Genomic DNA, 20,848 nt, shown 5'->3' on the forward strand with positions numbered 1-20,848 from the left:
AAAATGTTTCGTTCACTCGGAATCTGGGCTTAAATTTTTGAGATTTTTTTAAAAATTTTTAGAAATTTAGTTTTTGCCACCTTTGAACCCATTTTTTTGGCAAGGCAAAAAGTTGCACATAGCTTTTGTAGTTAATATCAGACGTAACCCAAAAGCTATCTCCAAAAAATATAAAAAAGTTGCGTGACACTGTGCGGTTGGCTAATTATCATAGTTCAAAAGTACAAAATCAATCAGTTTTGTCAACTTTTAATCGGAGTTAATTCTAGCGGCGAAGTGTTGCACACAATTTTTCTTTTAGGATTTGAAATTATCAAAGGTATTGAGTCTAAAAATGCAAAGAAAGTTATGTGATACCTAAGGCCTATTAATATATTAAGGCTTGAAATTGGAAAAAAATGTTTTAGTATACTTACAAAATGAACCATTACGGCAGAGGCGCTTTGTTTTGTAAAAATGTAAACATATCCAACTGTCAATACAAAAAGGTCCTAACATAATAATAAAAAAAACTCGTGTGATTTTGTCACACGCATGATATAACATGAATTAAAAACTGAACAAAAATCTAACATCAAGATAACTATATTGCTAATTAAATAAAACATAAATCAAACATTTAAATGTTTTTCCATTTAAAAATTAGTTTTTCATTTATTAATAGAGTCATTTACACACATTATCCACCACATCACACATAATTTCTACTCTGCTGCAGTAAGTTTCTCTAAGAATAATGATATGACTGTATTATAGTCTTCTTCGGATAATGAATAATCGCCACAACCACTGATTAGAAAAGGAGCATTTACTAAACAGATAATTTTATCAGTTTGGTTATTTATCTCCTCGGTAGTAACTGGCCTGCGAAAAGTATTCTTCTCTTGCCCGTTAATCATACAATTAACTCTGATCCCAGTTATAGATACCTAAAAGTATTAGCGCAACATTTAAAATAATATAATAAAGAGTTTATGATTTGTTTAATTTTGCTTACATTCAATAAAACTTGTAAAGTCTTATATAATGTCATTCTGAAATTATTTTTACATTTTATTTATATTCCTTTTATTTTAGAGCACTGTTTTGTAAAACAAAATAAAAACTTGAAACTAATATATACTTTGAATAATATTACCTCCACAATATATCCAATATTCCATTGTTTTTCATATGCAACAGCAACCCAATCATTCACTTTCCATACAAGACAAATTTCTTTTGCAAGATTGGCGATATCTTCCTCATATTTATTATCATCTTCATTGTCTCCTGCCAGATTAAAGTCATCATTTTCGCCATAAACTTCTTTGTTATCGTTAACCTGACTATTTTCATTATTTTCTGTTGTCGGTTCTACCAGCTTACCTTTTCTTTTCAGGTTACTAAATCTATAACAATATCAATTGTACATATTTTTAAACATATGTAAACAAACACACAAAATTATAACTTTCACCTAAATTTTAATTTCATATTTGTAAAAGAACTATTTAACAGTCAGAAACATAATCTAATTTGCAAAAGTTTTGATAGCAACAATGCCTACCTTGAAAATAAAGATCTTATCTGTTGGCTAGTTACATATTGATCAGGCGGAAGTTCTCTCCTCAGCTGCATGTGAACCTGCTCAGGGCTCATTTTATTACCTGATTCTTCTCCACGAATAAAGTATTTATACAACAGTTCTTTCTGCTGATTTGAAAATCTAAAAGAACTTCGAACTGGTAATGCCCAACCTTGCAATAGAAAAATGTTCATGCAATGTGGTTTGTCTTTTACGGAAGCACTGTTAGAGGATGAAGAAATTGGCATATTTAGTTGTGAAGTAATTTTCATCTTATGAACAAACGAGTTGCGAACTTTATCCAATGATGTTAATGATTTCGGAACTGTATGAAGACCGGATAGCATGTGTTCTTCTAACTCAGCATCGCTTTCAAATGATAAAGTACAATTCATTTCAGTGCAAAATCTTAATGAATATAATTGCCTGTCACTTCTTTTCTGTTTTTCCTTAAGTGACTTGTTACACTTAATTGAATTATCTGTTTTGCTATATGGCAACAACAACTTAATCGAGGGTTGAATTTTAAGATTTCCATACTCTTGTTCAATTCCCTCACCGATATTGAAATAACGCCACATCTTCATACTTTTCTCACCAAACTCAAATGAGTGATAGTTGCTAATGTTCTTAATCTTTGGTCCAGTAACTACAGTTTTATCATTGCTAATTTGAGCAACTGCTACTTTTGCATCTTTAGCGCCAAAACTATAATGCATAGCCTTGTGTATATCTTTAGCAGTCAAAAGATTATTACCAGAGTCAACGTAACTCCTTAAAATTGTCTTTACAACTGCACTCTCCCTGTCACATTGATCTTTTCCACAACAGGGTTCATTATAATCATATCTCAGCAACTTTATATCTCTCTCTTTGCATACATTGTAGATTGCTTCAGCTGAAAGATTTCCCTGATAGCAGCCGGCATTATCAGATTTGGTAAACATTTTCTTGATATGCGGTTGATCAATTCTAAATTGGTCTAAAACTGCAGTGGCTAACAAAACAACATCACCTATTCCCTGATCACACCTATACATTGAAGTAAAGTAAACACGTTTGAATAACTTTCCTGCTATTTTTATGAAGAATATATCCACATGTAAACTCATTCCTTTCTTGCCAAAATACTCTCTTTGGCCCTCTCTGTATCGAACCGGAAGAATTTTTTGACAAAAATCTTTAAGCCAGAAAGCAGTTTCATCGTTTAATTGCTTAAAAGCTTCGATTTTTGCCTTTTTCTGTTGAGAATCTCTCATCAGGTGTTTTATGTAGTTGAATACATCCTTTACAGCAATTTCCAAATCATAAATAGAATCAGCATCGTCAGAATTTTGAATTGTTAGTTCTTTGATCATCTCGATAGCTTTGCACAAATCATAGCAATCGGCACATACCACTTCTGATATCTCTGTGTTGGATTGAAGATTTTTTTCAGATGGATCTGATAAGGCATGTTTTGAGCTATGAGAAGAAATGTTTGAGTCATTGACACTACAATTGGTTTGATAACTTGTTTTCAAATACCTTTTTCCTTTTTCAAGGGCAGCTTCGAGAGATTTAGAACTAAATCTTTGTGCCAATTTTTGTAATGTTTGAAAACCATTCATGCCTGAAGCAGTAACATCATCTAATCCAGCTAAGCTTTTTCGACTTGAAGGTTTTATTGCATGCAATACTTTCCACAAACTTGAATCAGATAATGGTATATAATTGTTTTCACTACAACTTTTTCGATAGAACATGATAGCGTGGCTATATTTTGTCGTCAGTATTGCATGCACTATCTTTTGTTCTTCACCGCTGTCGTATTTTAATTTGGTTATTCCATAAGCAACATCATGCAAAATACCGCTTGTAAATATAAAGTCTAAGAAATGTTCACACTTTGTTTGATCAAGACTAGATTGGACGAATACTTTCTTCTCTGGAAATGCCAACCCTTTATGAGATGCATGCCATTTTCTTGCTGTTTCTATACGATGTTTGGTACACTCAAATGTGTTCATTATAAACTTTTTGGTATACTTGGTATGGTCTAATAATGAGAGGATAACTAACTTTCCCATGGAATCACTTTGCTTATATACTTTCTGAGCACGAATAATTTCAATTGGGAGAGGGCTATTTATTTCATCAACATTTTTACTGTTAAGAAAATCTATAGGTATTTCCTCTTGTCCAGGAGCAACAGCTTCCGCAAATTTTTTCTTTAATAAGTTTTCTAGGCGAACATACTTGCGTTTTAACTTATCTTTAGTAGTATCTTCCAGATATTCGAACTTCCTTTTTAATCTAAATTTTATTGGACTTGCATTAAGAACCTCAGTTACACTCTCACGGCTTCTTAGAGATTCGTCCAAAATCTCCTGTGAAACATTAATTTCACCGGGATCAAATTCTTCATCTGGAGTAGCAGGTGTCATATATGTTTGTTCTTGTTGTGTTTGTGTTTCTGTACATAAATTGGTGTTTTCGTTGACTCTAGATAAAGCAGTTTCTTGCTTTAAATGGGTAAAACACAGCATTGCACTAACTGAAAATACTTCATTGTATCGCTTTGACATTGATATGACGACATGTATTGGTGACGCCCTTAAAGCGGGAGATTTTTTTCCTTTTATATTTAGATGGTGAGGATGAAAGCATGTTTTTGGAGGACTCCATGCAATACCAAACGTGTACCGGTGAAAAGCACATATTTGTTCATCCTTTTCAAGATTTCTTTTAAGTCTATTTGCAATAAGTCCATTTTCTTCCCAAATATTATTATCGTTTAATCGCATGACCTAAAAACAATTTTTTAAACAATTATTAAGTGTGTCATTTAAAGCATTGTTTATAATCTGACTCTTAACGAAAAATGTTTACAAGTTTGAAATACATTGTTGTTATTATTAAAATACAATATTGCAAGAGTGTGATTAATTTAGTGATTATTTATTAAAAGAGTGAGGAATTAATTAAAAGAGCTTTTTTTTTTTGTTTAAAGAACTTTGTCTCAAAATCTTATCGCAGAGAAGTTATAAAGTATGTAATTATAAAAATTATATTACAGTCTGCGTAAATTTAAAATACATAATTACCTTTAAGTTGATGAGGTGTTTCTTAACATCAACATCTCCCAGCTGATGAATGTAGAACATTTTGTTTATAATTTTATGTTTTTTGAATGATCCACAATTTCCTTTTGAAAAGCAACAACAGTTTTCATAAAAATATTTGTTTTGTTTCATACTCAACTAAAAACAAGTTCTATTTATGCAGTACCTATTTCTCAATAGCAATGATAAAATATCTACTCTATTTATGCAAATTTTAAAGATCGTTAAAATAAAGTTAAGACATTTTTATGGTAAAGTAAACAACCGCCCACTAACTTGTTTCTCCACAATCGTGATATCAGCGATTCTTCTTCCATTCGATCACCACAAGTTATTTGGTTATGACGTAAATTTAAATAATTCACTTCTGATCATGTATTGTTTTTTATTATTATTTATTTCAATTGTTATGATTTCTATATCATAGTCAGAAACGCCTAAATTTTTTCTTAACAATACGTGCAATGTTTTGTGTAATGCTAAATGCTAATTTTGGATGATAGAAATTTTATTGTGAGCGAAAACCTCATCTGTGTGTCCAAAAAAATATCTCTTCGTACTTAATCATTTTTAACAATTTGTACCTTTATTATTAACTTAATATCTAAAGATCACACGAATTTTTTTTATTATTATGTTAGGACCTTTTTGTATTGACAGTTGGATATGTTTACATTTTTACAAAACAAAGCGCCTCTGCCGTAATGGTTCATTTTGTAAGTATACTAAAACATTTTTTTCCAATTTCAAGCCTTAATATATTAATAGGCCTTAGGTATCACATAACTTTCTTTGCATTTTTAGACTCAATACCTTTGATAATTTCAAATCCTAAAAGAAAAATTGTGTGCAACACTTCGCCGCTAGAATTAACTCCGATTAAAAATTGACAAAACTGATTGATTTTGTACTATTGAACTATGATAATTTGTCAACCGCACAGTGTCACGCAACTTTTTTATATTTTTTGGAGAGAGCTTTTGGGTTACGTCTGATATTAACTACAAAAGCTATGTGCAACTTTTTGCCTTGCCAAAAAAATGGGTTCAAAGGTGGCAAAAACTAAATTTCTAAAAATTTTTAAAAAAATCTCAAAAATTTAAGCCCAGATTCCGAGTGAACGAAACATTTTTGAAATTTTTTTTTTTCCCCAACAGGTTTTTTCTATATTCTGATCAATATATAAAAAATTCAAGCAATTTGGAGGAGGTCACTTCCGTTGACTGCCTGATTCTTACAAAAAATGACTCATAAGTCCATTCTTTAATCATTTTACTTTTAAATTTAATTTAAATTTTAAATTAAATTTAAAAATTTTTGATTAAAAAGCTTAATTTATACTTAAGGTTCTAAAGTGTAATTTTAATCTAATTACAACATATTTGTAGTGTACTTTAATAATGTTTACAAAAATTTAATAAAGTTATATTGTCAAAATATAACTTTACAATAAATACTTAAGTACTCATTAGATAAAGTTTTAATGTACATTAGATTACATTTTTTGTTTAATGCAACAGTTTGTTTAATGCAACATTGAAATAATATTTGGAATTAATATTATTATAATGTCTAAAGTAATTAAAAGGCCTAGTTTAATGAAATTATTAGGTTATTATAATAAGGTAACGTTTTTTTTAAAAGATTTTTTATAGTTATTTCTTGTATACATAAAATGTATTTGTTATATTTTGTATATGTGTATGAATATAAATATATTTGTATTGTATACACACACACACATATACATTGTATATGTGTGTGTGTGTGTGTGTGTGTGTGTGTGTGTGTGTGTGTGTGTGTGTGTGTGTGTGTGTGCGTGTGTGTGTGTGTGTGTGTGTGTGTGTGTGTGTATTGTATATTATGTATCTGTATTGTATATTATATATATATTTTTATATATGTGTTGCTGTTTCTAATTAATTAAATTAATTCATAGTAAACTAAAAAAAATAAATTGAAAACTTTGTTGTTGACTCACATTTGTTTGCAACAGGTATGTATTGTTTGCCTAGTGTTACAATTCTCAATGGCTTATAGTAGTCTAAGTAGCATATATGAATTTTATTTTTACTATTATGTTTAGTTAAAATAAGTTTTTTAATTATAGGCTGACTTTTTTATGTCTGCCTTTAGTTAAGAAATAAAAATATTCTTTAGGTTAAAGTATTTAAACTTTGTGAATATTATATATATTTACTATGATTTCAATACTTAATAAATATTTTCCTCCTAGCTATCACAGGTCCCAAAAAAAGTATTGTATTTTATGGTGCAGCCAAAAAAATTTTAATTGATAACTTCTCCTTGCCTGTTAAAACCAGTGAGTGTATGAATGGACACCTTTATTTTGTCTATGTTAGTTCCAGGGAATCAGCAACTAAAACTTATATTCAAGTCACTCAATATTTTAGAATCATAACATCAAAAAGTTAAATTGAAAATTTAGTAAATAAATCGAAAATCTGGGCAAAACATTTTTTCAGGATTAGTTATTATGAAATTTTTTTTGGCCGAGGCAGTGTTTCATCTCCAACTCAAAGTGAACAATTAAGCTCAGCTTTTAGTGAAAATGCGTCAAATAGATATACTTCACAAGAGAATGTGACACCTAGGAGAAAAAAACTAAGAAGTAGATTGTCTAATCTATCTTCAAATTTAGCTAGTATTTGCACAAAATGCCAAATTGAGATAGCTGAAGTGAAAACAAAATTAAACACTATGTCATACAAATTAAAAGTTTTAAGGCAAAGTGTTAAAAGAAAAGAAGACATTGTCAAAAGTTTAAGAGCAGAGGTTAGAGACTTGAAGAATAAACTACAAACATATTACTACAGTAGACAAATTGGAAATCTTATTGCTACTAAAAAAGCAATGAAAAGTAAAGAAAGAGAAAAGTTAAGAAAAGTAACTCTCAAGCATAATGCTGCTATTAGTACAAATAAAAAGATTATTACCAGCTTAGGAAATGATATGACCTAGATGGAGGAGGGCAATATACTTAATACAAATACGTCAGATGATAAATCTATCCATTGCAAATGGGAATGATAATTTAGAGCATATTATTGTCTAATGTCCCAACAAGTAACATACCATTTCTTGTTAAGAAAACAGGGCAATATTTAGGTGTTGTTTTTTCTAACATTCCTTACCGTATTACTTTTGAGCGAATGGCACGTGAGCTAGGCAGTATTGCTGACCTGCTAGTACCAGAATGGGCTATTACTAATAATCACCTTACATTAGGGTTTGATGCAAAAACGCAAAAAGACGTTCATATCAATAGCATTCACCTAACATCGAAAAATAAATGCCAGGTTATTGCTATTGACCAATTACCAGGTGGGACAGCAGTTGATTACGCAAACGATTACGACAAGAACATAAGCCAGAGCCGTCTATCAAAAAATTTGATTACGTGTCTATTGTTAACAATGATTTATATTTAGTTTTATTATTGGAATTTAATATATTAATCATTAACTAAAAGCCAAGACTTAAATTAATTCAAATATTATTTTAAAACTGACAAAAAAATATGGTCTGCGGGGGACACCCAGCTCTCTGTATGAAAAGTCCAACTTGTATTTGTTTTGTATTTCAATATATTATTTAAAATCATTTTTCTTTTTCTTTTTTAAACAAAATTTTGTATAAAGTATTTTATGTTTTTTTAGGTTGGAGGGGTGTGGACACGCCCCCTTCCCCCGAATCAATGAGTGTGCAGCTTTGTTTGCTGTAATGTTGTAAATAATAAATTTTATTTTGATGATTTTTAAAAAAACCTTTTTAATAAGAATCAAAATATTTATAATGAATCGTTTTTATTAATAGGGTGGGTTAAATCATTACCCCACATACACCCTAACTCAAAAAATGAACCTCTCCTATTTGGTGGCAGTCTACAAGGAAATTATAGCAGTTTATTGCATATGAAAATTAATAATTTATTTAAAATTGATCTTTTATGAATAAAAATTTCATTTTTTGATCGTAAAAGTGGCGGTTGGTTGCCCCCTCTAGCCCCTTGGACATGCCCGGTGACTAAGTACCTATATAAATTTGCAGGCTACTCTTACATCTATCTTTTGATACCAAGTTATAAGCATTTAGATAAGAATTGACAAAGTTATTAAACTTTTAGTTCATAAAAACATTTTTTTGACCACAGTTTCTTCAACAAATCCATATATCGAAAAAACGGTACTAAAAGCGACATAACTTTTTATGGAATTGTTCAATTTTGATAATTTTTTCACTTTTACAATATTGAATCAAAGCTCTTTCTAATGATATATAACAAACGAGAATTTAATTAATTTAAAATTTTCATGGCAAGTACCTAATATTAGTATAATGTATAGTATATTTCTAGTAGTATTTCTAGATTAAAATATCTACAGATATATTATTCTATTAGACTAAAATATCTATACTAAAACTATATGATAGAGTTTTCGTATAAATATTTTAATCTAATAGACTAAGATATCTTAAGATTATCTACATGTTTTAAAGACAGCTTCCATGTTTTTATCCTTTTTTGAAATTTTGGAGTACTTATTAAAAATATATATTAGTATTTTCTGGTAATCTTAATTCTAGGAGTCCTAGTGGTAAGATTCAAAAGATATATCTAATTTAATAGATGTATATTTAATTCTAAATGAGTTTTAAATTTGAACTAATTTCAATTTCATCTTTCCTTAAAATTTCATTTCAACTGTGTAATAATAAATTAATATTACATATATGAAAAAGTTTTTAATAATAATAATAATATTAGTTACAAATTGAGTAAAATAAATTTACCACTTTATCTCTATTTAAATCAGTTTTATTATGTGTATATTTTACACAAGTTTATTATTTGCAAAGTGTTTTCAGGAAGCGTATAACTAACTGGCATAATAACCATAGTCATGTGTATGTAATTTCACAATGTATTGATTCCCCAGCAAATGATTCAAATTTTAGTGAAAACTTAGCTTTAAAAACTTTTAATTATGGTCATTTGTTGCAATCAGAAAGTGAGAATAAATCAGATTGTGATCATCAGCCCAAAATAAATAGTGTTTCGCAAAGTTTTAATAGTTTCATTTATCCGTAAGATACTAAATTTTGTGAGTTAACGGATGATAGTCAATCACTATTAAAAGACATTCGTATTTGGGTATTAAAACATCAAACTACACAAGAATATATTAATGACTTATTAACTTGTTAACAAACTACACAAGAATATATTAATGACTTATTAACAAGAATATATCAATGACTTATTAATCATGGGCACCAACTTCCAAAAGATTCAAGAACAGTTTTAGGAACATTGAACAAAGTTGATACAACCAAAATAAATGAAGGTGAATTTAAATACCTTGGCATAAAGAAAGGCCTTAAAACAATTTTAAAGCGCAGTGCATATAACTGTGATGAAATTAAGCTACTTTTTAATGTAGATGGTCTCCCTATTTTTAAATCATCGGGATATCAATTATGGCCCATTACATCCCAATTTTCTGTTTTTCAACCTTTTACTGTTGCCTTATATGGTGGTCAGAAAAAACCAAATCCTATTGAGTTTTTGACCAATTTTACACATGAGCTGAAAGAGCTGCGTAATAAAACAGTTGTTTTATGCGGTAAATCCTATTATGTCTCAATCTTTGCAATACCATGTGGTTCGCCTGCTCGCAGTCTTCTGAAGGGTATTGTACAACATAGTGGTTATTATGCCTGTGAGAAATGTGATGAGGCTATTGTGTGTGTTAAAGGTCATATAGTTTATGGTACATTTAATAGTAATTTGGTTTTAAAAAGAACTGATTATGGGTTACGTTCGGGTCAGTATGCTTAACTAGATAATGAAAACAGATCTCATCAGCATATAGTGACTCCATTGTATGAAATTCAACAACTAGATCTTGTTCAACAGTTTCCATCGGACTATATGCATCTAGTTTGTTTAGGAGTAATGCATTGTATTTTATTGTATTTAAAAGGAGGATATCCACAGATATTTTCAGGAAGATTTGATTTTGCAGATCTGATAGAGATATCTCATCGTTTAAGTGAACTAAAAGGAAAATTACCTTCAGATTTTGTGAGACAACCACGAGAACTAACTGAAGTTAATCGGTGGAAGGCTACTGAATTTAGAGTTTTCCTTCTATACACTGGCATTGTTGTACTAAAGGATGTTCTGGAACCAAAAAAATACAAACATTTTTTGAGTTTAGCCCTAGCAATACGCATGCAATGTGAAGAGAAAACCATCTTACGATGCAGTTATCTAAATTCAGCGAGGCAACTTTTAAATTATTTTGTTGCTAATGCACATTAGCATTATGGTGATACTTTCACTGTATACAATATACATAACCTCAAGCATCTTACTGATGATATTGAATTTTTCAATCTTCTCTTGATGTTTTTTCATGTTTTCAATTTGAAAATTATTTGAAAACCTTTTGACCTTTTTAGGATTGGTACGTGGTAAACAGAATCCATTAATAGAAATAATTAAAAGGCTTCATGAATTAAAAGATACTTACTCTGAGAAAACAATTACTATTGCCAAAATTAATTGACCTACTAAATCTTGGTTTAATACTCAAGATTGTATATGCTTTGTGAATAGCATTTTGCCTGATGGTAGATTAGTATGCAAGATGTACAAAAAGGTGAACTAGACAATTTTTTTGAAGATTTTATTTTTTCTAAGACTCTTCAAATTTTTCTTATAAAAAAAGATACACTTAGGTCAAATCAAATAACTTGTACAAATATAAAATGGAGAAAATGTGTTTGCTCAGCACATGGAAATGATCAAGTTATCATACCATTACTAAATTGTGTAAATTTGGGCTGAAAAAAAAACCAGCTTAATAAACCTTTATTTATATTAAAATTTTCTATTTCTAAACCTTTTTTATGAGAATAGATTTATTTAAACTTTGGTTTTATTATTAATCTGTTAAAAAAACTTAGAATATCTGAAGTTAAATATGCGATTATATGTAAAAAAAAATTGAATGGTTTATGTTTCTAATTAAAAAAAAAGGAAAAAGATGTTTAAGACTAAGGTAATGTGTATGTACATTTGATTTGTTCTTTAAGTCCTCTTTTTATTCTCAGGCTTTTTATTATTGTTATTATAACAGAAAAAGGTCTACCAACCAAGACAGTGGTTCCTTCTCATTGGGTTAGTTTAGACAAATATATTGTTTATTTCCCACCCAAAGGATACAAAACTCTTGGAACTTATATTTCTTAGTGGGCTGTTCCGGAACCAGGCTGGAAAGAATATGAGTTTATTTTGGAAGCTGGAACATTGGAGACATGCAACCAGATGCTTGAATTTCAAACAGAAGATGAGTCAGAAAATCATGGTTTATATTTTTTTTATTATTTATAATTTCTCTTGATAAAAAAATTATGAGTGTATAAATAATTTTTTTGTATCAACTGTAAGGATAATCAAAAGAAGTTCGAGCGCCCAGTCCAGAGCTAGACTTGATTTTTAATTCTAATGAACCTGTAAACAGTGGATTTTCTCATAAGCTGAGCGATAGATATTCAAATACAGGTGACAAAGTTTTATGTAAAGGTATTCCAGAAAAACTATTTGTTTGATTAGTATTTATTTCAACTTTGTTATTTTTTTGCATTAGAAAAACTGAAACCAGCCCAAGCTCCAGGTCTGTTGCCTGATTTTTTTACCTGATTTCGTTAACAAAAATACTGGAAAACCTTTTAGAAAATCTAAAGAAGTTCGAGCACCTAGTACTGAGCTAGACTTCATTTTTAATTCTAATGAACCTATGAGCAATGGATTTACTCATAGGCTGAGCAATAAATGTTCAAATACAGGTGATGAAGTTATATTTAAAGATATTTCAGAAAAACTATATATTTTTTCAACTATCTTTTTAAAATAAAAATTTAACTATATTTTCAACTTGATTTTAAAACAGGTCATTTAAAAAGGAAACATTCAAATATAGGCGATGGTGGAGTTTCTTTCAAGGAAATGTCAAACAAGCGTGAGTACTTTTGTATTTACTTGTATATATTTTATCAATTGTTTTTCATTTATGAAAATTGTTTCATTTTTTTGCATTATATTGATAATAATATTTTTAATTCATTTTAGTTTCAGAATTAAGAATTTAATGTTATAAATATAATTCAAAAGTTGCAATTAATAATAAATATTTTGTTAATTTTGAAAAATCGCAAATTAAATATTTAATTAAATTTTCGCTTTTCTTTTCAGAATTTCAATATGCAATTTTCATGGAACTAACAAGTCAGTTAGATCAAGTTAAGGTGAATCAAAAGATTGTCTTGAGCTACTTGAAATAATGATGCGGGACCCAGTGGGTTCTCAAATATTGATATTTTAACAGAACCATTAGATACAGTGGAAAGGTTTGATGAGGAAGAAAATGGATTAAACTCCAGTAAAGCAGCTAGGTTTCGAAAGGTAATTTTGTCAATTTCTTTTTTTTTTTCCACCTTATAGAAAAGTAAATTTAATCAACAATTTTAAATGTTACTTTTAAAAACACAACTCAAAACTAAAAAAGCTAAATTTTTTTTTATAAGAAGTTTACAATTTTATTAACAATGTTATTTGTATTTACAATTCATTTTATTTTACAATGCAATGTTTTTGTCTTTCCTCAAATAGACACAAGATTAAGAGTTGTTTGCTTTTTTTTTTAAATAAAGTTTTTATTGTCTCTTGATTACACAGATTAAAGGGGTTGGTGGTTCAACGCCACGTCGACTTGTTAAAAATGTGTTAGACAGCAAAATGACACAACTTTTGCAAAGCTGCTTCAGTAAAGATGGGATAAAAGGAAAACGAAAATTTGTGGCCGCAACGTTATATAAATGTTTAAAAAGTTAGTTTACATACCTAATTACATCGTAATTAACTTAAAGTTTTTATTAGTTTTTATTATTTATTTTTATAAAGAACAAAAAAGTCATAATAACATTTAAATATAAATGAAAAATAGTTCTAAATTTTGCTTGTTTTAGAAGCACTCATCTCAGAAAAAGATGGTTTTGACGTGGGCAATATTGAGACACTTGTTGACGACTTGTTAAAACGTGCAATGCTGAAATTGCAAAAAGAAGGAATTAAATAATATAAAAATTCTTAAATTTTTTTCTATTATAGCATGTATTATAACATTTAAACAAGTTAATAAATTTTTAACTTGAAAAATGAAATTATTGCTAGATTTCGGTGTCATGCCTAAATACGAAGACCATATGTTTAATAGGACGTCTATTTTGGACGAATTTGGACGTCCGCCAGACGTCCTAATTCGTCCAAAAAGTGTCTAAAAAGGACGTCCTTGGACGTCCGCTATGGACGGACGAAAGGTGTTTCATTTGGACGTCTACCGGACGTCCATTAGACGTCCAAAATGGACGTCCTAGGTCCAATTCGGACGTCATTGGACGTCCAAATGCCCACTGGGGTAGGCAATAAGACAGAAAAACTGGATTTCATGTTTCCTTAGGCTTTTTTGTAGGTCTAGAGCTTAATTTTCTAGAAATTTTCAAGAGGGGCCAGCTGAAGCCGCCCTTCTTTTAATAAATATATCAGCCCCAATGGTGTTAATTATTTACAAAATATCGTTGTGTAAAAGTTTTTTACAATGCTATCTTTATTTTCATATGTTTTATAATACATAATTATAAAAACACAATTGCAATGTGCTAAATGATTGACTTTCTTTTTTAAAATAATATCAGTTTAAGACATTTTTGAAATTTCAAACATTTTTCAAAGTTTAAGCCGTTTGTTGTTCAGTTGCTTTCTTTTCTTTTATTGTGAAAATATTTATTGGTTTATTGATATTTGAGAACAATATCACAAAATAAAAAAACCTTTGATTTATAATAATTTTTTTTTTATACATAATTTATTTAGTTTTCTGAACTTTACTAGATGCGCTTGAACGCAGAATATTTTGTTGATAAACAAAAGCCATCAAAAATTTGCTGGCCGCTAAGTAAGTTCTGCACGAACAAGACAACCAACAAAAAAATGCTTAACATAAAGTAGCAGGTCTCTGTATAAGAGTTTCGAAAACTCATTGAATAGGAAAGTAATCAATCAAAATATTCACTAATCACTCACAAAAATAAATTAAAATAAAACATTTGAGATCTGTTATATGATTTTACTGATTGTCTGAAACGAGTTTTACTATCTCCTTACTTCATTAACAACAAACAAAAATGACTCGAAAAGTGCTTTTCATTTTAAGGAACTTAAGTCTAGCTATATATATTGAGTATACTTAGAGATCACGCCTTTATACTGAATAGTTAATTTTCGTTTGTATTGACTTTCTTCTCACTTTGTGTTTGTCTTACCTGATATGTCAGTCGTAATAATTGTTATAACATAAAGGCTACAAACAAACAAGGTAATTTAATTTATATATTCTTTAACAATAATATATATATATATATATATATATATATATATATATATATATATATATATATATATATATATATATATATATATATATATATATATTATTGTTAAAGAGCTTTCCACAAACGTCCAATTAAAAATATTTATCATAAAACTGCTACCGTGTCAATGAATTTTTTTAAGTTACTGTTAATACTACTTATTGTGTTGCTTTTTTGAAATAAAAAGCGCTTAAAAAATAACAGTTCTCATTTTTTTTGAAGAAAATAAATAATAGTAAATGTTTTGAAGTTTTAATTTTTTTAAAGCTTAAGCCTTATTCAAAATAGAAAATGGTTTTTGCAAAATAATAAGTTATAAAATTTTTTTTTTATTAAAATACATGCACCAAAAGACAATTAAGTTGTTGTGATTTTTGTATTTTAAAATTGTATATAATATTTTTTTTTTATTGTATAACTTTAGAAGAGCACTGTTCTTTTATTTATAGCTAAGCTCTACATTTGAAGTTTTTACATGTTTAAAGGTTTAATTAAATTTCTAACCAGAATTCCAAGTATTCAGGTGTAATCAAACACACACACAAAATAAATAAAGTAAATGTGTCAATATTTTTTTTTTGTCAATACAAAGTTGTTACACATTTATTTAAGATGAATTTAATAAAAAATATTAGTATAACTACAGTGAAGCAAAAATATATAAAGTATATTTATTTTAGTTGACACAAATTGCATTGATGCACAAATAAATACATGCAATACAATCAACAAAACTAAAAATCATCAAAATTATGTGTTCAAAAAATATAAACGCACGAAGTATTAAATTATAATAACCCTAATAAGTGGTGTTCATTTCCTAGTGTTTATACTTAATATCCGAGGTAATTAAGGTAATCAAAGCATTCAGTGTCGTAGCTAGTCGGTCATATCCCCCTTAAAAAAAAATAGTCATTAGGGTCCTTTAAATTTTAAAGAACCTTCTGCTAAGTAGTGCATAAAAAAAAAGCTCATTTAACTTGCACAAGGGCCCCTAAATAACTTCCTATACCCCTCCCCCCAGTTAGGAGGCGTGGTGTAGCTTAGCCTTGGTACTTATGGATTTGAAAATAGATAACTTGAAAGTAGGTTGGCTTAATATGAGAATATAAACCATGGCAGGAATTTATTTGAAAATAAATCTGAAAAAAAAATTATTTATCAAAATTAATTTTATTAAAATCTTGAAAAATCAGTAATACCATCAGTCAGATCAACTAAGTTAATCATCAACAAAGGACTGGAAATTTTAAAAGAAAGAAGCAGGAGCATGTAAATTTTTGAAATTAATTAATAATTAAAATTAATTAGGGTTATTTACATTCTATTATACTCCTAATTCCGATCCGAAACAGCTTGATTTTGAATTTTCGAGAAAAATTGGAAAACATGATATTGTATAGTGTCTGTCTACAAGTAATTAATCGATGATTTTAACAAAACAAACTCTTTATTCATAATTAAAAAAAAGTTTATGCACTCTAATGTTAGAAACTATTTTTCATAAATGAATTCAGAATGATCAGTTTCAATCAGAAAATGTGCTTTTTTATCTCCTTACCGCCAAAATTTTAACTGGAATGTATACGTCATAATTTCTATCACGCACTGTATCAAGGGAAAACATGTTAGAGTTAAAGAAACATGGTAGCGGATAATTTTAAGTGACCAAAAATTGTCGACCTTTATCTGGTAATTTCTTTTCCATCATCTGATTTTTTGATTTTTTGGTTTGTGATAGTATATGTTTAAGTGTTGAGAAAAAATGTTCTTTAAACTTTATGTAAAATTTTTACTGTAAATGAGCCTATTTTTCTTTTGCTCATTTCCAAATAAATATACTCATCAAACATTCGCTGGGTTGCTTTTATGGCTTTTTTAAAAATGAATTTATGTTAATTATGAGCTAGCCGTATATTAGCTTCAAAGAAATACATATATGTAATGATTTTAGTATGTTTCATACTTGAATAGACTTAGATATACTACAATTTAGATTGACTACTGTTTTATGATTCTTTACTTATAAGAGGAAAGTAGTAAAAGAGAAAAAGAGTCTTGAATAATTCTTTGCAAAAAAGTTATTTCGTATTAAAATGTGTTAAAAGAAATTTTCATTCAATTCTCATAGAAAAAAATCGCGTTTCTGAAATATTTCTCCATTTTGTTTAGGTCATTAAATAAGTGTATCCTGTATCGTTGGTATGCATGACCTTATTTGGCAACAGCAAAACAAATCAGTTGTCAACAACTATCAAGGAGAGAACACACGTAATGCACTTAATGACCATCCACAGCATATACATTTTAACGATTCTTCTGGTTGCTCTGTGAAAATTAGTGCTGAACAGAAAAATAATTTTTTAAAAAATAATATTGCAGCAGTCAATGATTGGAGTGTAAACATTGATGATAACCAAAATAGAAAAGTAAGTTGTTTGATTTTATGCTTTTTAGTTTAATTTGAATTATTTTATTTTATTTGAATGTTGTAGTTAGTTATTCAGAAGCAACGTAGTTATAAAATATTTTAACTATAATGCAGTTGGGCTGCATTAATTTTATTATTTTCCAAGCTTAAATAAATTTTAGTCAAAAATATAAGCACTCTAACTAAAAGCAATTAACTAGTAAATCAACTAAATTTAAAGTTCAAAAGAATTGACAATTAGACAATGTATTAAAAAATGTCATTCAATGTAGAAAGTTGAATTTTGTTTGTTTACAAATTATTTATGGGAGAAATTTTATATATATAAGGCACTACTGCAGTTTCTCCCCTTCTTTTTTTTATTGCTGATTATGATAGAGAATTTTATGCTGATTAAGAATCATATAAAAACAGAGGTCTAAAAATCAACTGAAAGTGCTCTAATTCGCTGTTAAATTTTAAAAAATTACACTAAAAAATGCTAATATTTGCCATTTTTTTAATACTCTGTGAAAATTAAAATCCTTTTCAAAGATTAATTTAAAAAAGCTTGGTTTCTATCAACAATGTAAAGCAAAACTGTTAAAAAAATGCTGAGCGCATTTTCTGATTTATCTCTGGCCCAAACCCTAAGTAACCCTTTAGTTGTACAATCCCTATTTGTCAGTCAATTTATGTGCATTTGAAAAGCAAAATCTTAAATTACTTTTTAAAAAATTAAAAGTATATAAAATAAATTCATAAAAACATTTAATTTAATTACAATTTAATTTTGATGACAATAAAAACCGGGTTGCGTAATAAAAAAAAGATTGTCAAACAATTGATTGCAAAATATAAACTTTGATGTAAAATGTTTTGAAAAAATGGCGAATATTAGCATTTTTAGTGTAATTTTTTAAACTTCAATAGCAAAGCAGAGCACTTTCTGTTGATTTTCAGACCTGTGTTTTTATATGATTTTTAATCAGCATAAAATTCTTAATCATAATCAGCAATAAAAAAAGGTGAGGGGTAAAATGCAGTAGCGCCTATATAGTATAGTATATATATATATATAGTATATATATAGTATATATAGTATATAGTATATACTATAGTAGCTATATATAAAATCCTGACTCTGTTTAAAGGGACTTTTTTTTAGGGAGACAAATTTAAATATATATATAATATACCTCACCCTAATGTGTAAATTGCATTTAATTATGTTTTTTGAAATAAAAGTATAAATAATAAAAATAGTACTTAATTCTACATTAATGTCAACATGGATTTGTTGCTAATTTTCATTTATAAGCTTATTTCCCTAGCTAATGTAAAAATCAAATTTGTTTCCTTATTGCTTCTCCCATGAGTACCCTTTATTGCAAGTATTTGCAAGACAAGCATTACAACTATAATGCTTATATATATTATATACAATACATTTATATTAAGAATTTATATATAATATTTATATATAATATTTTTACATAGTTATATAAATTATATAATTACTAGATGATATCGGACGTGTAAAAATACAGATCTTTGTAAGTCAATTCCAAATCAAACTTTTCTGTACTTTTTCTATATATATCCTAGCTTTCTGGATTCATAAAATACAGGTCTTTCTTTCTATATGTATCTCTTCCACACCAATTATTCATATCAGGGCTTGTGATGAAGAAAATCGTCAAGCGTGTTATATTGCGCTCGTAAAATTAGAATATGTTTTCATCGAGCGTGATTATGTGCGCTCGAGATAACGTCGGCGAGCGCGATCATGAAAAATGCTGAAGGTGATGCTCATAAAAAGCTTTTTATTTTTATATCTTTTTTTATTTTTTACATAATTATTTCGTCAAAAAATGTTTGAATTAGTATCACACTGATGAAGCTACTACAACGAAGTAGATTTTTATACTTCCAAACTTCTTGTATATTGTCAGATTGCGATTTTATTTTTAACTATTTATGTTATAAAAACATAATATCAAACAAAAACGCAACTTCTTATTGATTTAGTATTGAAGTATAATTTAGTGACTTAGTTTCGCTTCGTTGTTTTGACATATGTATTTTTAAATGTTATGCTGTAAACTTAATTAACGGTTAATGGTTTTTATATTTCTTAATATTTTTTATTCAAATTAATTATTTAATTTTTTTCTAAAATTTCTTTTTTAAATTACATTTTTTTATTTAAATAAAATAACAACAATAATTTGAAATAATAATAATTAAGAATAATAACTTTCCATTTAATTAATGTTGACATCATTACTTTGTTTCCTTTTCAAATGCGATTGCGAACATTCTAAACAATAGAAACGTTTTAAATTTGAGTTAAAATAAATAATAGTTAATAAAAAACCTACTATGAACAAAAACTAATTTTCAAAATTACTCAAATATTAATATTTATTTTTATTATTAACGATGTGTGGAATATTACAAACAATAAATCAATTCTAATTTTCTATTCTTATTTTATTTGCGCATTTTTGTATTCACATTGTGTTTCCATGTGCACATTCCATTATTGAAATTAGTGACTATTAACAACTTCAAACTGCTCATTCATTATGTTGGTGCAAAAGAGAACAACTTACTGCTTTTTATATTTTATATCAGTGCTTTGATAATAAGAATATCTTTAATGAAAAATCTTTTTTAAATATTTTATGAAAGTAAAAAAACAATCCCAAACTATTGGACGAGCGTTATTTTATACGCTCGTTATAAGCTGAACAAGCGTTGTTTATCGCGTCTAGAGGGTTTGAAAATACCGTTTACGGGTGCATTTTACGAGCTGAGCGCGATCGTGCTCGCTTCATCGCAAGCCCTGTCATATACCTAATAATATTTTTTAGTAAAACAATTTATTCTGAAAAAAACATTAAAGAGTTAAAAACTTAACATGTGCACCTTTTCCGCATATGAAGAGCCTATAAGAGACATAATTAGGTTTGTTTTTCTGCTAAATGTAGTTGATTGATAGCTCAGTGGTTAAGTGGACTGTCATCAGTTTTATTTTTTGGGGTTTAAGACCTTCCCTCAGCGTTATAAATTTTAATATTTTTTCAATCTTGCTTATATATTTATAGCAAGAAAATATTATAGCAAAAAAGGTTTCTAAAATTAAAAATAAAGTTTTAAATTTTTATCATTTTATAGATATATTATATGTGATTATTCCATATCTAATATTGGAGTTTCAAATTTTCCACTTGGATGATGATA

At 28.1% G+C, this 20,848-nt stretch overlaps 1 protein-coding gene and 1 long non-coding RNA gene across 7 annotated transcripts in view; both read left to right on the top strand.

Moving 5' to 3' along the window:
* The first annotated feature begins 6,579 nt into the window (after positions 1-6,579).
* Positions 6,580-13,918, top strand: LOC136079621 (uncharacterized). The gene is made up of 8 exons (XR_010638088.1): positions 6,580-6,667; positions 8,352-12,068; positions 12,152-12,265; positions 12,351-12,549; positions 12,667-12,722; positions 12,956-13,165; positions 13,439-13,589; positions 13,729-13,918. It is a non-coding gene; the product is annotated as an uncharacterized LOC136079621 (long non-coding RNA).
* A 747-nt stretch (positions 13,919-14,665) lies between these two features.
* LOC100200828 (pumilio homolog 2) overlaps positions 14,666-20,848 on the top strand; it is a 31,601-nt gene continuing 25,418 nt past the window's right edge. Inside the window, exons 1-2 of one of the 6 annotated variants that reach the window (XM_065795672.1) lie at positions 14,666-15,134; positions 17,362-17,618. In XM_065795672.1, the coding sequence (XP_065651744.1) occupies positions 17,394-17,618 (225 nt within the window). In that variant the 5' untranslated portion in view covers positions 14,666-15,134; positions 17,362-17,393. Of the gene's footprint in view, positions 15,135-16,740; positions 16,882-17,361; positions 17,619-20,848 lie in introns of those variants that run through there. The other 5 variants (XM_065795674.1, XM_065795671.1, XM_065795673.1 and 2 more) reach the window with 5 other exon arrangements.

The sequence above is a fragment of the Hydra vulgaris genome, chromosome 04 (assembly GCF_038396675.1).
Source record: "Hydra vulgaris chromosome 04, alternate assembly HydraT2T_AEP".
In the NCBI taxonomy this organism is placed as follows: domain Eukaryota; kingdom Metazoa; phylum Cnidaria; class Hydrozoa; order Anthoathecata; family Hydridae; genus Hydra; species Hydra vulgaris.